Source organism: Sciurus vulgaris (assembly GCF_902686455.1).
Source record: "Sciurus vulgaris genome assembly, chromosome: 9".
NCBI lineage: Eukaryota > Metazoa > Chordata > Mammalia > Rodentia > Sciuridae > Sciurus > Sciurus vulgaris.
The window spans coordinates 115,610,497-115,637,558 of NC_136469.1; the positions used below are offsets into that span (position 1 = coordinate 115,610,497).

The window sequence follows — 27,062 nt, forward strand, 5'->3', positions numbered from 1 at the left end:
TCCCTTGCTGAGGGTTTTGAGCCTTTAAATTGCCAATGGTAATCAGATTACCAGTAAATGATCGCGTGGACATAGCCCTAGGACTTCACTGTGAATATCCATGTCATAATCTTTACTGTTTCTATAAACAACTTTCCCATCTATTTTATTTAAAAGTGTTCTAGAAAATTATTATTCCAGTCTGTGTCCCTGTGGCATGTGCCTTTAAATGTGACCAGAATTCAGTGTCCTGTAGGTGCACTTTTTGAGGTGCTGCTGGAGACAGAACCAAAGCCTCTAGCACACTAGATAAGGGCTCTACCACAGAATACGCTCCAGTCCTACAGAAGCACTTTAGATCTTCTTTGGGACTGGGCAGCTTTTACCGTGTAGGTTTTCAGCATCATTTAACTGTTCACATGACCATACTGACTTTCCCTGGCAAAGGCCCGACCAGCGTTTCTGGTTTCTGCATGAGGGGAGGGCAGAAGAAGTGAGGGTACCAGGTCTCAGTGGTGCTGGAACGTTGCCATGAGATCAGATGGCAGTACAGCGTGGGCATGCCCATGTTGCCTTCCAGGTCTGACCACCAGCTTTCCTCTTAGGGATTGGGTGGTCTTGGGCAAGTTATAGAACCGGTAAGCCTCAGTTTTCTCCTGTGAAAATAGGAATTGTCACTGACTCATGGAGTCATTGAGAAGATTGAGTTAAAGAACCTGGAGTGCTTAGCCTGCCAGTACCTGGCACTTAAGAAGACTGCAAATGTCAGCACTGTTGTTGTTAATCAGAAAGTGTTTTCATTCCTTCGCACCCTGCCCTTTGTGGTCTGGCATTTACTTTCCATTAATTTCTAGTTTCTTGAAACATTTTTCTACCTTTTAAAGGGACCAGATCCTTTTTACTAGAGGGTCCTTTTTAATAAGGCACATATAAATCCTAAACAGAAATACACTGAAGCTTCTATGGAAACTAACAATGATAAACCCAAGGCTTCATCTTTACAATTAAGATGATGGAGTGAACAATGAGCTTTAATGAAAAAGATGGAGTCTTCCTTTGATCCAGATAAATCTTTGGTGAGTGAAATTCTTGTTTTGTCTTTCAATCTTGTTTTAGGAAGGAAATGGTTACACTGGGAGTTTTTAATTGTGTTTTCAATATAAGGAAGTTTTACTAAATTTCTTCCAGCTTGAGCATTCTGTGTAAAACTGTAATCACCAAATTTACCCCAGAAGGAGGCCAGGCTTTTTTTTTTTAAGTACAGTGGGGTCCCCTGGGTGATGGTGTCTGAGAGTAAGCGGTGGGTGGATGGTTCCTCTCCCTGCTGGCCCCCCACCCCTGTGAGCCTCCCGTGGCATTTGTGCCAGATCGATGTGGGACAATATGTAAAGCACCTTTTAACACTTACTGGTGCATAGTGTAAAGACGTACTATTTCAAAGTTTGTATCTGTTTATCAGTGAGAATGTATTCATAACTGGAATGAAATGAGAAGAAATTTAGCAATGTGAAAATGTACTGTAACACAGTCTGCAATTTTTAGGCACTTTATTACACCACCAGAAATAGGGCCACGGCTAGAAATTTATGTCATATAGCATGTGGTATCTTCTTTCCCTCTAGATCATTATTATAAGACAGGTATTTACCTGGAAATTCATAGTACCATGCCAGTGAAGTGCTGACTTTTAGGATTTATGTGTTTAGAAGGAGAGACCAGAATTTCAAGAATTTTTAAAAGATTGACTTAGCTATTTCTGCTTAGTTTCTGATATTAGTAATAAGGACTTGAAGCAACAGTTTGTCTTTTAATTCTCTCAAAGATACTGTGCACAGTGCATTTTTAATTGGCTGCAGAAGACAGCTGTTGAATAAATCAAATGTGATTGTTTGGAGTAAAGAATTGAATGATAATGGTCCTAATAGCTGCTTTTTGGGAGTATTCTAAATGCTTTGCCCCATATAAAGCATTGTGCATATACCATCTTACAAAAAGCCCCCAGCAACCCTACAAGAGAATGCTATGGGGATGGCCCGGGTTTAACACAAATAGGACTGTGTCTGGACTTAAATCCAGGCCTCTGGGCCAGACCCCTCATTGTTAGCCTGCCTCTGGTTTTGCTTGCTCACTCCTTAAGGTTGGTTGACTCTTGCAAAACACCCTCAAGAGAAAGTTCTAGGTTGGGATGAGAACTCTCAGTGCAATGGAACATTGCACACCAGGCCTGCCATCCCATGCCCTTGACTTAGTTTTTTTCCTTGATACAAAAATATCTAGCTCTAAGAAGCACATAAAGAAGAGACGTAAAAATAGTGGAATACCTATTTTTTTGATAGTGGCCTAGTTTAAGTTTTCTTGGAAAATCCTAACATATGCTTTACTTACATATTTTTTTTTATTCTTTTTCAGTACCATTTATTATTTTTCCATCTCTGGCCCTTCTAGCTTTTTCTGTGCTGTATTGTTTCTTCTTTATAGACTCCTTCCTGAAAGTAGCCTCTGACTTGACCTTGGTCAGCTTTACAGTACCAATGTGTGGCTTAGCCCTGCTTGTAGTAGCAATGCAGTGCAGAGAATGACTTATTCCATTATAAGTTGAATTTAATTCATGTTACTTTAAGGAACAACAATGTTTCATTTCCTTTTGAGCTAAGTAAGGGAATAACACAGTCCTTTACCTTATTCATTTTATTTGGGAAATAAGTTTTAAACACTAATATCCCTTCCCTTTATTCTCCTCTCCCATAACCACTGTAAATCATTATGAATGACAGAAAAGGATAATATGGATGGTGTTAAAGTCCATGTCTTGAAGGGTGAGCTGTACAATAAGCTAATAATATGTCCTTAGATTAAGGCACCTCTGCTGGTTTTTGTTATTTCTTCATATTTCTGCAGGCTGTTGCGTCTCAGGTTTTGCTTACTACTGACAGGCAGACACAGTTTTGGCAGATCAGAGAATGTTCTGTCCCTTAACCTTGTCTGGCTCACCTGCATGGTGTGTGTGGTTCAGTGTGCACTAGCAGCTTTTATAATTTTAGTCCCATCCTGGGTTAACTCAGTCTTCAAGAAAGCAAAGGAAACAAGGCTGTCAATGACGAGGCATTTGTAAAAAGTCTTTTTTTGGAAGTAAAAAACTTTTACAGATGTGGGGCTTCATTTATAATAGCAAGAGCAGTTGTTGGAAAGACTTAAAAATACAATAGGGAACCCTCAAAGTGCAATGAAGGCCCAAGGGCTGGGAGTGTAGCTCAGTGGTGGAGACTGGTCTAGCATGTGTGAGGCCCTGGGTTCCATCCCCACGTGGCAAAAGTAGATATACACCCCCAAGGGCAACAAAGACCGAAGATCAAGCCTTCTATCATCGTATTCTTGTTTGTCTGATGGAATCCCAACTGAGCTGCCCTGGAAGCCCAGGAGAGACCAGGGTTCACTCCGTTTGGTGTGGCTTCAGAAAGACACCCTACCTGATGCATACGAGGTTGTGACTGAGGATCTTCACTCTGCATTCATCACCTGACAGTGTGGTGAAGAGCTGAAGAACGTGTTCCCCGGGACAGTGATACAGGAGCCTCTCACGAGGGGAGCCCACCTGCCTCCCTAGAGGCACATGCAAAAGCAGACCAAAGCTCCAGCCCCTGTGGTTCTCTAACCCCATCCTCTGGTTTCTCAAACCTTAACCACGAGGTTCCTTTTGGAATTGTAGTACTTACATTTCCTTAGACTGGGTTCTAGATGTCATGTATAATGGGGAAGGATTGAGGGCTGGGATGGGGCCAGGGGAGCATGGATTATGGATCTTCTGCATGTTTAAAACTTCAGTTATTTAAATTATCAAATCAATATGTGATATGTTTACCTCTCGTTAAAGCTTTACCTTCTTTGTTTTCTCTTGCAGCAGTGATTTTATTTGAAGAGTTCTAAGAGACTGAAAATTTACAAGATATGAAGTTGCCTAAGGAATATTTTTATATATTTTATACAGTTTCTATCATGAAGTCAACAGGCGCGTGGACATAACCTCAAAGGGAATATTGTCGCTGTGCTAGATACAGAATTCAGTTTGCTTTGAAACAAGTTTTGGGTTAAAAAGTGTCTTGAAAATTTTATGACATTTTCAGGGAGGGAAAGAGCTCATTTTTTATCTTGTCAGCTGCCCCCAACCACCACCTGTCCCTGTTGCCCATCTCTGGGCTTGGTGTACACACTCTTTCCCCCTTAGGATCACTAGGTAACATACCATGGAACTAGTCCCGTATGGTCTGAGCTCTTGCTCTGTGTGTGTGTGTGTTTGATCACTCCAAACCATACCATCCTCTTTTTGATGCTGGTTGTAAGAAAATCTCCATAGATTTCATAGCCAGATTGTTAAAAAGGAAGAAACTTGAGTGATAAAGGTCCTTAGAAATAATCTAGTCTAGTACTGGGAAATTGATCCTCCAAGAGACCGTGGGGTCCAATGGGATCAGATGCTAGATCCTGGCTTGCTAGACAAGAATTCAGCATTAACCCTGCTACCACCATGCCACTCCCAGATCACTGTTTTAGTCAATCTTGTTTGGGTTATTTTCTTCACTACTGTGACCAAAAGACCCGACAAAAACATTTTTAGAGGAGAAAAAGTTTATTTGGTATTCATAGTTTCAGAGGTCTCAGTTCTAGCTCCATTGCTTTGGGCCTGAGGTGAGGCAGAGGATCATGGCAGAAAGAGTGTGACAGAGAAAGGCAGCTCAGGACGTGGCACCGGGAAGGAAGGGGAGAGAGAGAGGTGGTGGGGGAGCGCTCTTGCTTATCAGGGACAAAATAAAAACACCAATGGATGCCTCCACTGACCCAACTCTTCCAGCCACACCCTACCTGCCTTCAATAACCACCCAGTTAATCAATTCAAGTGGATTTAATGCACTGGTTAGGTTAATATCCAAAACCCAATCTTTTCACCTCTAAACTTCCTTGCATTGTGTCACACATTAGCTTTTGGGGGATACCTCATCTAAACCATAACAGTCATTTATATAATGTCCAATTTTTTTTTAACTTGAACTAAGCAGTTCTTATTTATTTAGTCCATTGAATAATGGGAGAAAATAGTTTTAAAGGTACACACACGCATGCACGTGCGTGCACACAAATCCTTGTTTCAAAGCGGTCATGATGGCACGTGCCAGTAATTCCAGCGACTCAGCAGGCTGAGGCAGGAGGATCACAAATTTGAGACCAGCCTCAGCAACTTAGTGAAACATTGTCTCAAAATAAAAAATAATGGGGAAAAAAAGGCGGGGGGTGTGGCTCAGTGGTTAAACACCCCTGGGTTCAATCCCCAGTGCTAATAAATAAATAGATAAATAATAAAATAAAATAAAATCCTCATTATGACAACTTGAGGCCAAAACAACCTGCTTCTCATATAATATGGACCTGCATAAACTTCTGCCTGCCTGACTTCCTTGAGTTTCTGCTTCCAGTCTTATAACTCATGCTCAGTATTTAAAAGAGCCCTACTGGCTTCTTTCCCTTTAGGTCTGGGGATTAATCAATTCTCTCTCTCTCTCTCTCTCTCTCTCTCTCTCTCTCTCTCTCTCTCTCTCTCTCTCTCTCTCTCTCTTTCCTTCAGCTTTACATTTTAAAAAGCAACTGAGAATATAGAGGCCAGGTTAGTCTTTTTGGTACATGTAGGGTAGGGTGAGGTATGTCTCTACCACCTCCCTCTCTGTCCACGTCAGTGTTGGTGAGTGCCTTCGAAACTTCCTTTATTTCCAAGAGAAAAAGCACATTTCTCATTTAGCTCCCAAAAAATGATTTCTTTAAAAATATACATCAAAGTATTACTGTAAATATACTTATTTGATTTTGTTTCTGGCATTAAACTAAATGTTTCTAATCTTGAAAATGATGGTAGGTTCAATTTCATGTGGATTCTTACAACTAATAAATAAAATATGTGTATACATTCATATACATAGGTCAGAAGTCATTATGGAAATTAACTTCACTGGGTCCATAAAGTACTAGACTAGGAATTTTAGGGGTGTGTGTTAATGTAAATAATTATGTGGGGTTTAGGCCAATAGTTTTACATAAAAACAAAGCATAATTTTGCTTTAAAAATATGCCCTCTGAATGGTGAGGGATAAAATGTAAGATATTCTTCAGCTTTAATGATGTTTTAATTTTATTCAAGTTGGAGCACTTTTTTAAAATAGCAATACAACAGGCAAGAGAATACTCAAAAATATTTAAAATTGTATTTATACCAGGAGTACCTTTTAAATATTTTCTAATACTTGAGCAGTTTTTGTCTGACTGGCTTCCAGATATGCCAAAAGTTAAGCATTCAATATTTTCAACACATAAGCTTTTTACTGGTTTATATTCTCTGATGAGGATTCTTAAGTGTTCCCAAAGCAACTGATGTTTACAGGTCTTGTGTTTTTCCTACTTCCCGAGAAGGATTGGGGATCCACAGCAAACTTACTATCCAAAACACTACCGATGGACAGCTTTCTGGTGTCATAAATGAGTTGGCCACCACCGTGATGTAAACATTTGTAAAGGAAATTTTTCACTGTTTTGAGTGTCAAATGTATTTTTAACTGTCTGGTTTGTACTTTTGCGACTTTTGTACTACCAAAGCAGAGTTAAAAATAAAAACCTAAGCACTGTGTTGTTCTGAACGATCCAACTGTTGGATACCGTGTGTGCTGAAGATGCAGTCGTGGCAGTGTGATTTATCGAGCTTACTTTTACAGGGCCCAGTTTCCTAGGTCTTGAATTGTCAAGTGGTCATTCGACTGATGATCCTTTTAGATTTTCCCTCCTGCTGTACCTCTACCCCCCATCATTATTTTCTTTTAATTTGGGTATACTTGTGGACATAGAGAAGAGTTCATGAAAGCAATAGAGTTTAGGTATGGCCCTCACTCTGTTCCTCTGTCTGTTAACGTTGTATATGACCAGACAACAATGATCAGAACTAAGAAATTTGCATTGTTCCCAACAATTAAACCACACCCTATTTGGATCTTACCAGTTGTCCTACCAATGTCCCTTTTCTATTCAGGATCCCCCACTGCAGTGAGTTGGTGGATCTCAGTCTCCTGTCCTGTGATTGTCCTCCAGGCTCGTCTTGTAATTCATGATTTTGACTTTATGCTTCTCAGTTCTTTTGTTAGAATGCCTGCAACTTAGGTGTTCCAGTTGTTTCTCATGATTAGATAGAGGTTTTGCATTAGGGAAAGGATAACACATGGGTGATGAGTGCTTCTCATTGCGTCATGTCAGGGGGACACGAGGGAACTAGTGATGTCCACTTTGATCATGGGGGTGAAGTGGTGTCCACCAGGTTTCACTCTGGTAAAGTTATTGTTTTTCCCTTCTAATGAGTAAATGTTTGTGAGGAGATACTTTGGAATTAGATGAACATCCTATTTTTAAAAAATATTATTCTAACTAGTTATACATGACAGCAGAATGCATTGCGACTCCTTGTACACAAACGGAGAACAACTTTTCATTTCTCTGGTTGTACATGATGCAGAGTGACCCCCTTTGTACAATCATATATGTACATAGGGTAATAATTTCTGTCTCATTCCACCATCCTTCCCACGCCTCTACCCGCTCCCCTCTGCCCATTCTTTTCTTGCTCCCTCCCATTATGGATTAACACACACATATCAGAAAACATTTGGCTTTTTGTTTTTTGGGATTGGCTTATTTTGCTTAGCATGGTATTCTGCAACTCCATTTATCTGCAAATGCCATAATTTCATTCGTTTTTAAGGCTGAGTAATATTCCATCATATATCACACCACAGTTTATCCATTCTAGATGAACATCCTATTTGTCCTTAAAATGTCAACTAATAACTTCACCATCTGTACTACTTTCCTAGGGCTCGCAATAAGAAATGACTAAAAACTAGATGAACCAAAACAACATAAGTTAGTTTATTCTTTCACAGTTCAGGAGGCCATAGTCTGAAATTCAGTTGTCTCCAGGGTTCAGTCCTAAAGCATCCATGGGAGAATTAGACCCATACCTCCTGCCTAACTTCTGGTGTCAGTGGCGGGTGGCAGTTCTTGGCCTTTCTGGGTTGGCAGCTGCTTCTCCTCATGATCTCTGTTCTTGTATGACCTTCTTCCCTGTATGTGTGTCTCTGTCCTCTCCTCTCCTTATAAGGCCACCAGTCATTGGATTCAGAGCCCATGGTAATCCATTGTGACTCCTTAACTTGATTACATTTACAAAGACCCTATTTCTAAATAGGGTCACAGTCTCAGATGCTGGGATTTGGGACTTCAGCATCACGTCTTTTGGGGGAATCAGTTCAGTCCACCACACACCACTGGTTGTTACTGATAAGAGTTCTTCCAGGTTGGGCTTTGGCCTTTGGTGTGGCTCCATCCTGTCCCTTTTCCCTGTCTTTTCTGTCCCCCTTCCCTGTCTTTTTTTCACCTTTCTTACTTTCTGGAGCACCATGAGATGCTCCAGGCTCATCTCTTTGTATGCTCCTTGTCCCAGACCTGGAACCAATTACTAATCCAAGGAGCCCTGGTGTCTTTATTTGGGGAATGATGTTTAGCAACAAAGATAAGGACACTTGTGTGCTTGCTGATACTGGTGTCCCAGTTTGTAGGCCTCCCCTGAGTGTGTGTGTACACACACACACGCACTCGTGCACAAACACACAAACACACTAACCCATGCATATGCATACATTGCTGTGTTTCTATATTTTAAATAAGAGCCTGAGTCTCATACCTGACCCCAGTCTTACTCCATAGGATTCCCTTAAACCTTCCCGCTTTCCTTATTTAAAATTTTTCTTCCTACAGTAAGGACATCTGACTGTTATCTACAATGTTTTTACATAATTTGTTCAACCCTATTTTCAAAGTAGTTTGAAAATATATTCCTGGAAGAAACACATTTGCCAACAAAGGTACAGTGTGTGTGTACAGTCCTTTTGGTTTTTAGTAGTCAAAATTGCTAAAGTTAGTTAGGACAGCTAAGGACCTTTTTGTCTCTTTGAGAACTGGTTACGTGATTCATTTGTAGCAGTCACTTGTCTGCTACATTCCAGCTTTCCTTCATATCCTGGCTAAAATTTTTAAAAATCGTGTGTGTGTGTGTGTGTGTGTATTTTCACACTTTGAAGTGCCTCATTGAATTTTGACTTGGGATTTGTGTGCTTGTTTTCCTTGAAAACAAGGTGCTCAGTAGCAACTTAGGTTGAGAAAATGGAAAACTAACATTACAATTTTTTGCCTCACGAAAACCTGGAAACTTAGAACATACACAACACTGTTAGAACCCCCGACCCTACTTTCTTGTTTCATAGCTGAAAGGGGTCTCTGGGTGACACACCTGGTTTTTAATTCTTCATCCTTTCCCATGAGTCCTCTCTTACAGTGGGATGCAGAGTGGGTGGCGATGTCATGGTTGTGCTCGAATCCTTAGGGGAGCAGCGAGCAGCTGGGAATGTGGCAGGTGACTAAATGCCAACCTGAGAGTGCTAGCCTGGACCACCTGCTCTGGCAGCTCCAGGAGAATCTGCCAGGGGACCTGCCCTTGGCCTTGTTCCTTCTGCGCTCGCTTCTCAAACCCATCTTGCTAGTTAGGCTTGCTGTGCTCCAAGCTGATGTAGGGAAAAGGGGGTGCTGTTCCCTCTACTGGGGACTTGGAAGCAGGTGGGCTTGTTGTGAAGTGCCTGGCTGTGATGAAAGGCACTTGAGGTCCCACTTGCCAGTTCTTGGATCCTCTGACCTTTTCTCTGGTGGGGCATGTTGGTATTCTGCAAAGATTCTTTTTTGAGGTGGGGTGTTGTATTAGGGATAGGATCAGGGGAGCTCTGCCACTGATTTATATCCCCAGTACTTATTTATTTCTTTTTATTTTGAGAGAATCCCACTCAGTGGCTGACCTGGAACTTTAGATCCTTCTGTCTCAGCCTCCTGAATAGCTGGGATTAAAGGCGAGTCCACTGCATGCGGCTAAAGATTCCCTTCTTTTCCCATATTCCGGAAACCATTCTGCAAGCCTGTTCTCGGATCTCCCTGGGGGTCCCTAAATGTAGCTACAAACACCTAAAGGATACCTGGGACTTTACCATGTCTTTGTGAGCCTGCCCAGGAGGAGGTGGTGTCCAGTTCAGTTGGTGTCAGGACAGGTCAGTCATCTGCCGTGCGCAGAGCAGGCATCTTGCTCCCTCTGCTGGCTGAAGGCAAGAAATGCAGGAGGTTGGCTTCTATTTTTTAGGCCTTATGCATAAAAAGCACTCATGAATTTTGTGCTGAATGAATAGACAAAAGTCTACCTTTAAAAGTGCAAGAATATCATTAGCTATTTTATGAGAGTGAAACATTGAGTTTTTCCTTAACTTTTCTGATCCTGGCAGCTTATTGTTCTTCTCATGAGAACATTCAATTCCTCACTTTGGAGTTTGTGTCCGATGCTTTTGCCTTGGATGCTGGCAACGATGACTAAATTCCATTTTGGAGGGAATCCCATACATACCCTGCCTCCTTCTTAAGTTCCATTTTGGAGGGAATCCCATACATACCCTGCCTCCTTCTTGGGAGTGGTGTGACTATTGGAAGCAACTTGGTCTCAGAGACGTAGTAGGACCTTTCCTATTGAATTTGAACCCTGGCTCTGCTACTCACTACTGTGTGATATTGGGAAAAATCACCATATCTTTCTGAAACTCAATGTCTTCCTTTATAAAATGACCAGTCTCATGGGGTTTTAAGGATCAGAAAAATGCTGCAATCACAACACCTGCTGCGATTTTCAGCCAGTGCATTTTATGTTGCTATAACAAAATCCCTGAGGCTGAGTGCTTTAAAAGGAAAAGAGACTCATTTGGTCCATGGTCTTGGAAGCAAAAAAAGTCCAAGTATGAGCCTTCACTTCTGGTGAAGTTCTCATGCTTGTCATAACCTGGCAGGTGGCATCCTATGGCAGGCGCATGTGCAAAAATGGTGAGCCAGCACATGCAGCAGAGGCAAAACACCAGAAATAAGTTTGCCTTATAACAGCCTGCTCTTGTGGCCACTAAATGCAGTCCCACAAGGTCCCATTCACTTCCGAGAGGCCTAATCCAATCTCAAGAGACAACACAGTCCCTCGATAAAAATACTAATCCATTCATGGGGTGGAGCCCCTGTGCCTTAATTATCTCTTAAAGATCCCACCACCTCTCCACATTATTACATTGGAAATAAAAATTTTAGCATGACGTTGGGTGCGGACAAACCATAGCACTTGGTCACGGGTCTGTGTGCATCTGTCCCTCTGCAGGTAATCAAAGTAGACTGAGTGGCCCAGCACACATAACTGTCTAAGAATCTGTGTGCACCAGTATGTTTCTTACTCTGAACTGAGCCACAGTGAGAATTCAAAGTCCTCATGGGAGAGCCACAGAGTGATGGAAGGTCCAAGTTTTGAAGAGAGAGAAGTCCAGGGACAGTGTGTGCCAAGCCTCTACCAGCCCAGCACTCGGACTTCTGGGAATGACACCCCTCCTTTGGGAATCCCGCTTCTCTCTCTTAAAACTCACTGGGGTACCCTGTTCCCCTGACTGCAACTGAACATCCCCACTGTGAGCACATGACTCACAGGGGCCTTCCCCGGAATGTTTGCCTGTTGGAGCTGCAGAAGGTGTTTTCTTTTTCTGGTGGTTAAAGCTGTGTGGGGGGGAGGATTAGCTGGAAAGAAAGAGAAGGTGCAGAAGGGAGGAGTCTTGCTGGCTTCCAGCCCCTGGTTTGCTGTCCCTGCAGCACATTTCATGGACATTTCAAGGAAATTCCTCTTTCGTCTTACTTTGTTTGGGGTTCTATCACTTGTGATCAAAAAAGCAAATAAGAACTTGTGACAAATGCAGTTATTCACAGAAAAGTAGATTCTTGAGGAGTTACAGAGCCATGTGGATAGTGTGGCCTAGACTTTCTTGCCTACTGCTGAGACTGCCAGAGCTGCTTGGCTCAGGTGTCCGGAGTCCTGGCCATGGTGGGTTTCTGTTCTGAAATGTTCTTGCAAACCCTCTCCCCTCATCACCTCAGGATGATCCCTTCCACTATGTTCCCTTGATCTGGCACAGTTTATGATCACAGCTCCCAGTTAGAGTCAGATTTGGCCTCTAAATACCTTGGCCACCTGTGACCTTGACCTCTTGGGACCCCAATTTTCTAACCATAGAGTGAAGACAATGCATGCTTTCCAGGGTGGTTGGATTTTTCTCTGAGCCTGGTGTGCACACAGTTGGCGCTCACTCACAAATGCTACATAGAACTGTCTATTGGCTTCAGAGCTGCCAAGTTGAGCCCTCCATAGTCAGATGGGAGTTTGGCCATTTGATTGTTGGTTCTAGATGTTTCTGCCACATTCACATTGCTTAACCTTTGAAGATGAACTGGGGAAGAAACAGGTGCAAGAGGCACACAACACCCACCAAGCCTGAGGTTCTCCAGTGCTGGGTTAAACCTTATTTGAAAGAATGTTTTTTCCCCTGATGGTGAATGGACCCAGATCTACAAAATAAGGGCACGTTCTCTTTCCATTTGCTGAAATTTTATCTTATTACTCTTCTGAAAAGATGGGCATATCAGTGAGTTTAAAAAGAACTCAATTTATTTTTATGTCCAAGTTGATCCAGTTGAGAAATCTTAGGCAAAATGCTCTTGGAGTAATAACATCATACCCCAATGCAATATTTATGAGTTTTCTCACTATGGATGAATATCTTAATGTGGATGGAATCATACAAAAAGTCATGCTAAATAAAAACCAAATCAAGCACAACCCTCAAGATAACCAACCCATCCTCCCAAACCTCCCATGGTTTTTGTCTTACATTAAAAATACATTTTATTTTATAAAATTTATTTAGGGCAAGGAAGAATAAAAGAAATAGATCAGTTTTAATAAGGTATTAATTTCAAAGTGCAATGTACTTAAAATTGCAAGTAAGTATAAATTCCTGTGTGTTCTACAGTTCTCTGATGAAAGTAATGAGAATAAAATTATTTTTTGATAATATCAAATAATGATCTCATCATGAGCATAATAACCATCTCATATAATGAGAATAAAAATACTTTAAATGCCCCCAAGTTGCATTTTTGACATTAGATGATAATTATTGCTGTAGGTAGAAAAGCATTTATTCATCCACTTTAGAAATAATGCTGGGCATGGTGGCACATGCCTGTAATCCCAGCGTCTCAGGAAGCTGAGGCAGGGGAATCACACATTCAAAGCCAGCTTCAGCAACTTGATGAGGCCCTAAGCAACTTAGTAAGACCCTGTCTCAAAACAAAAAATTAAAAGGGCTGGGATGTGGCGCAGTGGTTAAGTGACCCTGGACTCAATCCCTGGAATGAATAAAAAACAAACAAAAAAAAAAAAAAAAAAAAGAAAGAAAGAAAGAAAGAAAAAGAAATTACTATTATTAGAAGAGGTCGGGAGAGCTTCATGGGTAGCAATCAAGGCTCAGTTACTTCAAAGTGTGTTGGATGCTCCTCAGGAAAGTGTCCAATGAGTTTAGCCAGGGATAGAATCACATCTGACATTTACTGTTTACCTTGAGCTGGGTATGTGCTAAGCACTTTGTATGTCATTTAAATCTCATGACCGTCCAGAGGGAGGTATAGCCATCATCTCCGCTTTACAGGTGATGAAACCAAGGGACCAACTTTCAAGATACAAGCTGGCTTTTCATGACCAGGATGCTTGGCCTGTGGGTTCTCCTCATGCCTTGTAGGATGAGGAAATTCAGTGACTCATGACTGATGTAAAAACACAAGTACCACAGACAGCAGATGACCTCGGAGATGTTACAGGTGAGATCATGACTGGCTTTTCTATGCTTTATTAAGAATATTATTAAGAATATTTCTTTATTAGAAATGGATGAAAAAGCCCCTGACATTTCTCAGTTGGCAGTACCTTTGACTTTACCTCTAGGAGGCTGAGTTGTCTTTACCTTGACCACCGTGTGCGAAGATTCCCTCACCTTTCTGACCTTAGGGTTCACCTCATTGCTCTGATGGTTGCACGTTCCCTGAAGTCATGTAGACCAAGGCTTCCTTTTCTTACAAACTTTAAGTCAGTAAAGAAAGCTCACATTTCTAATCAGCCCTTACGCTTGCCTAGTGGCAATGTGGGTGTCTCCACAGAGGCTGGACTATGTAAATAGTCCCTCACTGTCCACAGGGGACTGGTTCCAGGTCTGTTAGGACTAGAGAGGCTCGTGTGTGAAGTGCCAGGCACGTGCCACATGGTCAGAACCTTCAAGAACCTGGAGCCATACTGAAGAGCTGAACTGTGGAGCACTTTACCCACCAGTAGGAGCCACGAGAAAAGAGATCTAGTCTCTGTGCAAATGCAGTTTGCTTTTTCGTCTTCGGGATTCTGAAGATTGAGTTCAAGAGGGCTGAAAATGAGATCGGCCAAATTTTCAACTATTTGGCCCCAACATTGACTTTCTTAAGAGTTTTGACTCACCTTGGGATTACCGCTCTGGTGAACACGGACTCCCTATAAAAGTCAAACTGTTCCCAGCTGCCAAGATTTTCCACAAGATTGTGTGCACTTTCTACAGACCCCCAAAGCCTTATTTTTCAAATGGAGCAGGGCAGTATGGGTAAATCATAAATGTATTTTCTACATCCTCAAACTCACACAGACCTGTGCTCCCACTGCCCTGCCCCACTTGCAGGTTGCTAAGTGCTAAGTCGTAGTGTCATAATTAGCATTCAGAAATCTTGATTGGCTTTATGATATCTCCTCAACCAGAGTGAGGAGCATTTTTATTCTTTCATCAACAAATAACATACTGAGTTTCCACTCTGTGCCAAACACACACATTTAGGGCTAGGCAGACACCTGTTAGTAGTCCCTATAGCTAATAGTTGAGTCTAAGGGACATACTTTCATGCACAGGTGAGAGTCAGCCGCAGTCAGCCTGCTGGCTGGTGTCCAGTGGCATCCTTCCAGGGGCTGGGCACACTTCACAGGTCAGCACATTGCTAAGGCATGCCTGCTGTGACCAGATGCATGGGGGAAACTTACATGTTTATACCTTAGTAGATAGCTACTTGGTTTTCCATAAAATTCTCAGGGAAAACATTTACCATGAGGAGCAAGTGTCAGCTTCTCTGTTTAGTTGTCCTCATCTCCAAAGTAGAGGATTTAAAAATCAAAGAGAGTTAATCTAGAGAGAAAAGACCAAAAACTGATAGGAAGAATTTCCCATTTTCCATCATAAAGATGTGTGCAAATAGGAGCCCTTTTGGTGAAAAAGTAAAGTCCAAGTTCAAGACTGGAGGCCAGGTCCTGGGTTGCTATAGTGACAGTGCACGCAGACGACCAAGCTAGGGAAGTCAGGAGCCCTTTGCCCACATCTCATTCACTCTTCTTAGGCCTCCTGCTTGGAGGTGCCGATGGAGGAGGTAGAAAGAGAACAGAGGCAGAATGGGGTAGACAGGGAAATGGCAAATAGCCCAGGCTCACGGACGAGCATGCGCTATGTAGCAGCTTAACGTTCTCTTCATTCTTCGGGGGAACTGGTTTGCTAGTTACTACAATTTGCTACACAAATTGGTTTCCTGGTTTGCCGTGGCAACCAAGGAAAGACATTTAATTTCATATTTATAGGATAGTTCAATTTCTCCCAGTAAAAAGTTAAACATAAATTCTCAGCTTAAGGAAACTACGTGTAATATACAAATAAGATAATCTTAATTCAGAACTGAGACCTAATATGGTAAATTTGATATGAGGGCACTGGCTGAGGATGGTGGAGTGCCAATGTCAGGTGCGGCTGGGCTCCAGCTGTCCAGTGCTCCTGAAGGCTCACTGTCTCCAAGGCCACACTTCTCAGAAGTGGCCCCGTGCGGCCAAAGAAGACACTACACGCAGCAGGACGCGCAGACAGCTGCTGGGCCACCTGGAGATGAAGCCAGTCTGGAATTCCTTTCAAGCCTAAACATTCTGACCTTCCTCTGATGTCCTTTGGGGAAGCCTGGATATTGGGGTAATGATAAAAGGGGCCAGGATTGCCTTGGGAAAAGGTGAAATTGTTAGTCATCTGTTAACTTTTAGAAACATTGCAAAATGCTATTTGCAATATATATCTATATCTATATATATATCATATATATATGTTTGAATAACTAACTTGAGAGCGTTGTCAGTTATGGGGAGATCTGCAGCGGTTCTAAGATGTAAGATTCTACACATTTGTAGTGCAGAAGGGTGTTTCTGGAAAAGGAAAGACATGGTTGCTAATACCTTCCCTTTCTTTTCCTTGTCTGAATTTTTCTCTTGCATCTGTTTTGGAGATCCCGGAGGGGAGCTGGGATGGTGGTGGCTGTCCAGTCCTCATTTCCCTGAATCATAGGCTAAAGTCTCTTCCATTCCCCAGTCGATGTGAACACAATCCTCCAGCTTTTGCCAACCAGCTCTATCCCAGGCTTATGGGTTTTGAGGATCTGATGTGGTAGAGACTGTAAGCTGACCACCTCAAAACTCAACATCCATTCTCCTCCCTTTCAGTACCTACATCCCATGTTTATTTGAGAAAGCCAAGGACACAACTAGGCTGATGACTTTTCCTCTTTTGCCATTAGATGTGGCCAAGTGACCAGATGTTGACCAGTGAAATGGAAGGGAGGGCCTTAATAGAAAGGGAATATAATCTTTGATATTTTATTATTTTACTGTATGGAAAGCAAATGTATTGAGTTGGAGCCATAAGCCGCCATTTTGGACAATGAGGAAACCATGAGCAGGGACCACTCTGGATCACAGAGAGGTCATCTTGAGATCTTGTTTGGAGGTTCTAGCAGGGGAACGCAGCTGCTCACATCCCCTTAATTAAAGAACAGTCCTCCTCTTTGGGGAAGGTCATCCTCTTTGATGGAGCCTATTTCTTCGAGAGGGATGAACATGGAGTGCTGAGGGCGGAAGGGGACACCCACCTAACCAGCCAGATCAGCCAAGAGAGGTCATTTTGAACTAAAAAGAAGTCAAACTGCTGGAAGGAGCACGGGTCACTGATGCACAGAATGCTCTACTGGCCTGCACTGCTACTGCTAGCCCCGGACTTTTTTTTTTTTTTGTTTTTTTTAAAGAAACCTCTGCTTCCAGAAGCCATTTATCACATGCAGTTGAACAGACTCCCATAAACTTGGGAAACAGCTGAAGTAATGCACACTCTGAAATATTAAACATTTGGTGTAATAAATCCAACAGCATACACCTGCAATGCAATTCACAATGCCAATAGTTTGCCTTCTAAGGGCTCTGAAGGGTCTCGTACGTAGAGGTGGATTGTCACCGCAACACCAAACAATCCAGGTATGGCCGCTCACTAGACATATGTAAGCATGTCATCCTTAAAGGTGCTGGAAGGCTCAGAAATTGTGTTTTATGGTGAGTGATTACTAAAATAAAGCAATGATGTCATAAATACTTCACAGTAATAGAGTTTTCAGTTGTGAGGATATAAAAGATTTAAGAGAATTTGTTCTTAACTAATAAGACATAGTTTGAGGGCCTACTGTGTGCAGTCACTGTGCTAAATACTTGTCCAATGTTAATCTTTACAGTACATATTACTATATTTTCCATTAACGGTTGGGCAAAGAGAAAGGAGAGTTATTTGCCGTTTGAATTAAATAGCAGGGCCCATGTTACAAGACCAAACCAAAGCATTCTGTTAATATTTTTCTAGAGAGTTTTGACCATCCTTAACCCCTCTTAAATTCCCCAAGGCACAGTGGTCAGAGTGCTGTCCTTGTTCTTATAAACCAGAAAGCTGAAACCTAGAGTTAACTTGCTCATTTTCAAGGTCACATCACACACATCGTCACAGTATCCAAGTTTGAACTCGAGGGACTGAGAACCGAATCCAGGCACCACAAACCAACTTGGTCTCTTCTTTGACTGTAACTTTATGGTCCGGTTGAAAGAGACAGGGACATTCACTGACACTCAGCCTGGGAAAGTTAGAACCTCCTTTGAGTCAAGACAGAGAGACACATTTGCTGTCTATTTTATTCAGAATCAGACCTTTAATGGCATAAAAATGTTCCTTTTATGGCTTTGCTGTTCCAGAAACTCATAAACTTAAAACCCAAATATGACACAAGAAAATTTAAGAATTATTTTGACCAGCCTCCCTAATCCCAAAGGAGATTAAAAAGTAATAGTGTAAAAAAGTTAAGGTCAAGGTGTGTTAATACGACAGCTGATGACTAACCTTGTGTTTGCTGGTCTGCTCAGCTCGTCTGAGAGCTGCCAAGCTCAGCTCACTGTCCAACAAGTGGTCAGTTATTAGTTCCCTGGGTGTTTGTCCCTGAAGTTAAGCCATGCTCTGGGGACACAATAGGCACTTTAAGCAGATAGCTACCTTTTTCCAGGTTGGGTACAATGTTTGGCTCTCAAAAGTAACATAAAGAATCTGCGGTTGAACAGAATGCTCCATGATTGTGTGCCTTTGGGCTTAGGCATTGTCATTTCAGAGCATCCTCATGGACATCTGTACCAGATGTTCTGGAGATCTTTGAGGACTGGCAAGCAGCTATTTAATATCTGCATTTGCTGTGGACAAGGGCACAACAGCCCACTCTGATTTTTATTTTAGGGTCCTCTATGATAGCCCATCTACACAGAGTGATGCTCCAAATATTTAGCAAGTGGCCTGGCACAGTACTGACTATGGGAACAGGTGCTGGATGTAAACAACTGGCAAGCTGCACGTGGGTGTGCTGGCAGAAGGATCAGCTCCACGTCCAAGGAGCAAAAGCATCTCCACTTGCTCAGCGTGATGCTAGCTTTCTTGCCTGCACCAGTTCCCTCCTCTAATCTGCCTCATCCACATCTTCTCCTGCAGTAGCAGCTTCTAAAGCCGCCAGGGCTTCCGCCACTGCTGTGTCGTCGTCCACCACCTCTCCATCCCCGTCTCCTTCAGAGCCATCCGTTTCCTCCTGGTCAATTCTGGAATCGACCACAGGTGTGCCAGGACCCTGCTCTTTAAAGTAGACGCTTAGAACGTCTGTGCTCACGGCCTGGTTTAATGAGTCCCAGCTTCTCCTCACGGGGAAGGGCTCATTCAAACCACGCTCGCCCACCCTGGGAAGAATTCCCGCCAGAGGCTCAGCCTCCACATGGTTCTTGAAAAGGTAACCCTTTTCTTCATGATCCACACGGTCTACGGCTGTGCCCCACAGCTGAGGGTAATCTGGAGCTGGTATCTGGAGGTCATGGTCTTGCACTTCCAAGGCAGGACTTTCCACCTTAGAAGGAACTCTGGAGTCCCCATTTTGGATGACTTGGGTCTCTTCTGAGGCTGGCAGCACACAGTCCTGCTTCCTGGTGTCTTCTCCTTTAAGGAAGGGTTGAGTGGGGTGGACGCTGTCTGTAGGGCTGGCCCTGGAGCCCTTGTCTCCCTGGTGGGACTTGGGGTTCCGGGTGGGCTGCAGAGCGGCAGTGGGGCCCACACCATTGACAGCACTGCCAGGCTTCCCTGCCCAGTGTCCACCTCCTGCATCCTGCGGAGGGAGCGGTTCTTGGGGAGGCCAGCAGGGCTCTTGTGGACTCGCTGTCCCGCCTCTACTCTCAGTCCTCTTCAGACCCTCGCTTGCTAGGTCATTTTTATGCACCAGGATCTTGCTGCTCTGATTGCGTTTTAATTTAGCAGGGTCATCTTCATCAAACTTGCAGCTGCTCACTTCATTGATGTAGCCTGGGGAGGACACTGGAACTGGATCGAAGAGATAGCTGGGGGCAAGAAGAGTGGAATCGGTCAGTCTGCATCCTAAGGGAGGAGCGGGGGTGTGAACTAGTTCTTGTGATTATGCTTTTAACCCCAGATAAGTATGTCTAAATCTAATAGGTATAGTTGGTATAAAAATATGCTACCCTTGGAAGGAGAGCTTATATGGAGGTCCCAAAGGAAGGGAGAGGTAGAGTACAAAGTGATCTGTGAAATTTTAAAATAAAAAAGTAGATAAAACAAATGCCCACTAATGGGGAATAAGGGGTTAACTCTCCTTATTGATGGTTTATCTCCCTGATGGGATTTTATGTAGTCATTATAGATTACAGTGGCATAAAACAAAGCTTTGTCTCTAGGGGTCTGTGGAGTAGAGGTTCCAGGACCCCTTTGGATATCAAAATCCTTGGATGTTCATCTCCCATATAAAATGGCATTGCTTTGCATTTGACCTACACACATCCTCCCTTTTATTTGAAAATATCTCCAGATTACTTATTATTTCTAATGCAATATAAATGCTATGTAAATAGTTTAGACTGTTGAGGAAATAACAGGAAAAAAGTCTGTACATATTCAGTAGAGATGCGATTTTTTTCTGAATATTTTTGATAAGTGGTTGGTTGGCTCCGGAGATATAGAAGCCATGGATGTGGAGGACTGATTATATGTATAACAAATACACTCCAGACGTCAAGTGATTACGGTGGAGTAAAACTGATATATGTATGTGTTTGGAATTGAGTAAAAGCAGTGTTATTTGTTAAGGAAGCAAGATCTTCAGTTAATTTGTTTCCCTTAAAATTAATATTATACAACATTTAAAAAAATTATTATGAACAAAATTACAGGCACCTATGGGTCTGGGGGTTTCATTTTTAGTGATGTCATTTCTGGTATCCTCTGAAACTCAAGCTTCCTTTGACACTGATGCTTTCTCACGTAAGTTCAGTCTAAAACAAATTCAGTCTCAGAGAATGACGATGTTCACAACATGTTTTGAGCAGTGAGCAAGAAAAGCTTAAAAATCTAGTCCATGTGTCCTGTAAGTGACACCCAAACAGTGCCTTACACATACAGCACTGGCCATGTTGACACACTCCAAGGTACTGACCACATGCATGGCCTTTATTTTCATTTTTTTGGGAACTGATATTATATAAATGGTTTTTGAAAGTGGCTTCATGATAACCAAAAAATTCCTCCATTTAGATGAAGTCTTTGTTCAACTTTACCTTTGTATCATTTTACAGCACCTGCACCCCATCTGGATTATTTTTTGTTACCATCTGGAAAAGAAAGTGTAGAAGAGAGAGAACATTATGAATGATACTTTAGTAGGAATTAAGTTTGTTTTTCCTTTCCTAGATGCTCTAAATTTAAAAAGTTGAAAATTTTGGCAAAAGGATAACACATGGATGAGGGAAGTTACTGGTTCCCCAGAGCAACTGCACGTCTCTAAAATCACCCATTTGGAGGGCTCAGACGTGCTAACACTTGCCTCTGGGCCAGACCCTTTCCCAACACTATGAGTTATGTATTCCATCCCTGTTTTACAGATGAGGGAGAGGTGGGTGGAACAATGCCACAGAGGGAAGGGACCTGTCCTTTGTCTAGTCCAGTGCCTTTTATGGAGGACCCAGGAATCTTACTGGAGCAAAGCCCACTGTGTGGAAGCAGGAGGCAAAAGAAATTCTGAGAGGGTTCCTTGTCAGAGGTTAGCATGAAGGGATGCTGCCATAGTTTGGATCTTGAATGGCCCCCAAGGTCCACATGTGAAGGCTTGGTCACCAGCCTGTGGTACCATTGGGAGGTGGTGGAAGCTGTAGATGGGGCTGAGTTAAGTCACTGGGGGCTTGGCATTGAAGGGCATATTGGGACCCTGACTCCTCCTCCTCCTCCTCTCTTGCTTCCTGGCTGCCAGGAGGTGAACAGTCCTCCTCCACAGCTCACTGATGACATCCCATTCATTCATGACTCCATCCGTTCACAGGTCAGAGATATTCCCCCTGGGCCTTCCTGGTAAAACTGGACTTCTTGCCCACTGCCCACTGTCCTCAGCCCCTTCCCAAGCTGGATTCACCCCATTTTTCCCTCTGAACCAAATCTTCTCTTCATGTGAAACTGGCCATTTTGGTCTGCTCAGAAAATCCTAAAGATCAGTGTTCAAGATCACTGGCAGAAGGATGAGCTCCACGTCCAAGGAGCAAAAGCATCTCCACTTGCTCAGCGTGACGCTAGCTTTCTTGCCTGCACCAGTTCCCTCCTCTAATCTGCCTCATCCACATCTTCTCCTGCAGTAGCAGCTTCTAAAGCTGCCAGTTATTCTTCATTTCCAATATCTACAGCCTTAGGATAACACCACCCAAAAAACAAGATCACCCTTGTCTTTAAAAACACGCTCATGAGGAAGAGAGCTCATTTGTTGAGCTCATCTTTTCAGTTGTGGATGGATTTCTGAGGATGCTCTACATAAACCTTTGCATTAAATTTCATGTTTTTTAAAATTTTTAATTTTAAGAAGCATAGTTTTAGTTGGTTAGTCATAGGGCACTAGATTGCTGCACTGAAAAATAAAATCTATAAACAACATCCTATGATAGGGTGAAAAATGTCTCCCTAAAGATACCCACATCCTGCTTCCTGGAATAGGTGAATGTTACCTTTCATGGCCAAAAAAAAAAAAAAAAAAGGCTTTGCAGATGTGCTTAAGTTACTAATCTTGAGGTATGAAGTCTTATTCCATGGACCCCAAATTTAATTACATCATGTTTCTTAGCAGAAGGTGGGCATTTGGTCACAGACAGAGACAAGGCCAGGAGTGAATTCACCCTGGAGCCTCGGAAGGAGCGTGGCCCTAGTGACCTTGATTTCAGCCAGTGATACCAATTTCGAGACTTCTGGCTCCAGGCTGTGAGCTCATTCCAGAGTAAGAATAAACTTCTGTTGCTTTTAACCCTCTCATCTTTCAGTAACTTCCAGATACCCAGAAAATGACCACATCCCCAAGTCTGCGCATTCTTAAGCACAGAATCCCTGTGGATATCTACTTGGGAGGACCAACAATCTATAGAAGAGTCCACTGGGCCACCTGCCCCCCCACTTCTTGTCATCTGCTTTCTCCTGCTTGTCCATTTTTCTTCCCAGCATGTGCTACTACTGGGCATTTTGTTATAGATGTGTTTCTGATCCATCTTTCTGGGAGGAAATTAGCTCAGTGAGGGCAGGGCTTCCTCATGCCCCACCCCTCAGCACTTAGGATAGCGCCCTGCATTCAGGGGACAGTTAGTAAACATTTGGGGCTTCTAATGACTGTAGCTTAAAATAGAGAGCAAGAGCTGCAAGTGTTTTGTTTGTTTATGACCAACAAAGACATTTTCAGTTTGTGCCAACCATGTGACCCAGGAGTCATGAGGGTAAGTTCTGGGGAAAGAACCCTGGTTCTGAGCCCGGCTTTGCTCCCTACTCACTGTAAATTTGGGCCTCAGTGACTTCATCTGTAAATGGGGATAATAGTACACCTGTCCATGGGGTTGTTGGAGGATACATAAGTTCATATTCAGAATAAGCAAAGACCAGTGTATTACCTAGCCTTGTATGGATAGAGCATATTTGGCAATTTTAAAAAGATGTAAGCCTTGCACCCATGAAATATGTGATCCAGCTGCTGTGACATATGCATACAAGGTACAGCATCAACACCACCCAGTAGCCTTTGCTCCTGGAATGAGGGCCAAGTGATACATATCTATCAACTGTGAGGACAAATGAAAGACTTGAACCTCAAGTGCAAAGATGGTTGGGGTTGCAGAGAGAGAGCAATCACTGGGGAGCTTCGCTAGGAATGTATGTGTCCAACCTTGCACTATTCCAGAGCACTCTCAATTAAATTACCCATTTCCAAAGGCCAGGATTGTGTTCCCAGCTGCAGCTCCCCCCTCATGTCCCTATTTCCTGCTGGCAATTCGCAGATCAGCTGGATAAACAGGATAGATTAAAAAGTAACACTTGCACCTCTTTCCCTTCCCCTTGCACCTCTTTCCCTTCCCAGACTCCTCCCTTTCTCTACTCCTGCCCTCCCTGCTCCCTCCTCCAGAATTCAGCCAGTTCTGAATTCCCAACCCTTCCCAAGTCTGCAGTACCTTTGTTTGTCTTGGACTTAAACAAAAAATAAAACAAAACAAAAAATTTTTTTAAAAATTTTAGGCAAGAGGATAGATAGCAAAGAATAGGTCAAAGAAAAGGAAAGAAGGGACTGAGTAGGATTTGAGAGACCAACTGTGGGTTGTAATCATGAAACTGAAGCAATTGTAAAATATTAATCATTGGAAAAATCTTAGGTCAGCTTTATGATGGTGGGTTCAAAAGCTCTACCTGGGGAAGGAAGGAGGGAGGGAGGAAGGCAAGGCAGGAGAGGAGGTAGGGCAGCACCTCTTGAGCTATATTTGCTCACTTCCCCTTCCCATCTCCCTAGAGGCTGACCAAGATGGACCTGGGAACTAGACATCCCTGGAGTTAGAAAGTCTATCCCCCACTTTCTGCTGCTGGGGCTGAAGCCACAGAGCAAGCTGCACCGAAATATGCTGCTAGAACTGAACAGCCTAACTCAAAACCCACCTCTCCCCTGCTTCTTATCATTACCTATGGCTTTCAGGCTCCCTCCTACCTTGGAAAACCATAAGGTCTGCATTGCTCTTCAAAGCTGTGTAATTATAGGTGTCCTGATCATTTTTCTCTTTTCGGGATCAGTTTCTGTTTGGTCTCTCCCCCACGGCCCCCCTGATGGCACACCACACGGGCTTCCTGTAGACCTGGTCCATACCTGCGGGCCATGCTTCTGTGCCTTTGTGCTCCGTGGGACAGCCTCTTCCTGGTTCCAGGTTCTGCCCTCTCTCACCACCCTGTGTTTTCCTTCCCCAGGGACATTCCTTCTCTCAACAGGCTCTAACGTCCAAGGCTGTGTGACCCGCTGGTGAACAGGGTGGGGACTAATGTATTCACACCCAGCCCCTGCATGCCTGTATCTACAATCATTCTTCCTTATACAAAGTGTCAAATCAAATTCAATTCATTCCCTTTTCATACATCACTCCTACATCTACATCTTCCTTTTAGCAAGAAGTTTTTCTACCTCCAGGTGCAACAAGGTATATACTCCTCCTCCCACCTGACAACATGGAGGTAGCAAAAATATCCACTCTTTTGATGTGAGACTGAGCCCCAAAAGTCCCATCAGTGAGCTTTCTACCCTGCTCTCCTTCTGGCAACAGCTAGCCTAAAGTTAAGGACCCAGTTGTTGGGTGCCCTTTATTGCTAAGCAGAATCAAAATTTGCTTTCTCTTTGGGAAAGCAACAGGGAAGCAAAGGGCGAATCCTTCGCAATCATTGCTCAGTTTACACAGGGGAAAAACAAACACCATTAGGGTGACTGTGTCTATGGGCGGTTGGCGCCCGCCCGCTCCTAGAGTCCAGTGCTGGGGGTTGACTCTTTCCTGAGTTTTTTACTGAAGTGAAATAGTCCTGTGTTTGAAGATGGTCATGGGAATTCATGTCAGTTACTGGTGAAGACTCCTAGTAGGCAAATCCTGTTTTGCAATGGGGAAGTTGGGGTGGAGACCAGGGAGAGCCAGGAGTTTTCTAACCAGGCAGAGGAATTGACTGAGTATTCACCAGGAAGTTAAGGGAATATAGAAAAAGGCTCAACCCACGCAGAAAGAGCCGCCTTTAACCAGTGATCTTGAAGAATGACAGGGTCAGGGTAGAAAGGTACAAGAGTCAGCTCAGGGGACTTCTACTGGCCTGGAACCAGTAGATCATCAAAATCAATACTACTAATATAAAGGATTACAGCCTGCTGAATCATTCACTGAGTGCACTGAGATAAATAAAAATGGAGGAAGGGAAATCTTCACTTTACAAGTAGAAAGTCAGCAAACAAACGTACAAGAAAGAAAGGACTAGAAAAACTGCCATTTGACCACCATCTTGGCAATAACTGATTCAAGTAAGAACCATCAATGGATGCTGGGACTAGTGGGTGAAAGTTTGAGAACAGGCTGTTTAATCTCAAAAGATCTCCCCACTGATGCTTAAGGCTGAAATGGTATCTTTACACTGGGAAATCTGCTGTGCAGTAGCCCACCTGTGACCACAGGTAACGAGACAGACTGCTGGCCTGGGGCTTCAGATTGGATGCACAGGAACCCAGCATCACTTCTGGGATTCTGTCACAAGAGCATGCCCTGGATTGAGAGAACGGTCAGCACTCTGGTCAGTGCTCCTCAAAAAAGTATAATGTTGGCTGAGTGTGTTGCTCAGGGGTGGAGCTCTTGCCTTCCATGTGTGAGGCCCTGAGTGGGTCCAATCCTTAGTACTGCCAAAGGGAAAATAAAGAGTAATGTTATGAAAAAAGAAAACCAGGAGTACAGGAGACTAAGGAGATGTGACAACTGAAGGCACTACACAATCTTCTTGCTAACGGGTCATTATTGGCACAAGTGGGAGAAGTATGCATAAAGTCTGCAGATCAGGTCATAGTGCCAAATCAGCTAATTTCCTGATTTTGATGGTTGAGTAAGGCTATATCAGAGAATGTCCTTGTTTTTAGGAAAAACAGTGAAGTATTTAGTGGCAAAGGACAATGATATCTGTAACTCATTAAAATGGTCCAGGAAAAAATATGTATGTGTGTGTGTAAGAGAGAGTATGTAGACAGAAAGGAAGATAAAACAAATGAGGTAAATGTATTTAGGAGATCTGCAGAGAGGGCACGTGGCAATTCTTTGTATTTTTCTTGAAACTTTTAAAATAATGTCAAAATAAGAAGTTAAAAGGAAAACACACACACACACACACACACACACACACACACACACACACAGTCTAAGAGCATTTCTTATTCTATTTGTCCCTGGGTTAGGACTTCTTCCAGGAAGTTGGTGATGTTAAGGTATTCTGTATAAAGAAGGTCATGGAGGAAGCTTTTGAGAAAGAGTTCATCAAAAGCCCATTGACCTTTCTTAGTTCACACAGTTATCCTGTGAATGTACTCAGGACCTTTGCTCAACATAAAGTCCCAGGCCCTGAATCTCTGGAGGCAAATAAAGAATATTGCACCCATCCACCAACTCCATCTTAGAGAGGCACTCTGTTATGGTTTAGATATGAGGTGGCCCCAGAAGCTCATGTGTGAGAAATGCAAGAATTTTCAGAGGTAAAATGATTAGATTATGAATGGTGACCTAATCAGTGGATTAATTCACCCGTACAGATTAACTGGGTGGGAACCAAAGGTGGGTA

General features: G+C 43.0%; 2 protein-coding genes across 6 annotated transcripts in view; one reads left to right on the forward strand and one right to left on the reverse strand.

Moving 5' to 3' along the window:
* Window positions 1-18,296, forward strand: part of RELL1 (RELT like 1) — a 79,392-nt gene extending 61,096 nt beyond the window's left edge. Inside the window, exons 7-8 of one of the 4 annotated variants that reach the window (XR_013766006.1) lie at window positions 13,656-13,824; window positions 16,717-18,296. The gene's annotated coding sequence lies outside the window, so the exon portion shown is untranslated. Of the gene's footprint in view, window positions 1-3,877; window positions 6,657-13,655; window positions 13,825-16,716 lie in introns of those variants that run through there. The other 3 variants (XR_013766007.1, XM_079152878.1, XM_079152879.1) reach the window with 3 other exon arrangements.
* PGCKA1 (PDCD10 and GCKIII kinases associated 1) lies at window positions 18,026-26,433 on the reverse strand. Of its 2 annotated transcripts, none has more exons than XM_079152873.1 (3): window positions 24,586-26,433; window positions 20,999-21,052; window positions 18,026-19,768 (listed from the first exon to the last, which is right to left on the reverse strand). In XM_079152873.1, exons 2-3 carry the CDS (start codon window positions 21,028-21,030, stop codon window positions 18,850-18,852), a joined length of 951 nt encoding a protein of 316 aa, XP_079008999.1. In that variant the 5' UTR covers window positions 21,031-21,052; window positions 24,586-26,433; the 3' UTR covers window positions 18,026-18,849. The 2 variants fall into 2 exon arrangements, with proteins under 2 accessions (XP_079008999.1, XP_079008998.1); XM_079152872.1 differs by lacking the exon at window positions 24,586-26,433 and adding an exon at window positions 24,430-24,542.
* Between the last annotated feature and the right edge of the window lie 629 nt (window positions 26,434-27,062).

Bases quoted from the DNA above. Each gene is read 5' to 3' on its own strand.
- PGCKA1 (XM_079152873.1), bottom strand. From the start codon at position 21,030: ATGGGGTGCAGGTGCTGTAAAATGATACAAAG. The intron at 19,769-20,998 runs GTAAAGTTGAAC...TCTTGCCCCCAG, and splicing joins TGCTGTAAAATGATACAAAG to CTATCTCTTCGATCCAGTTC.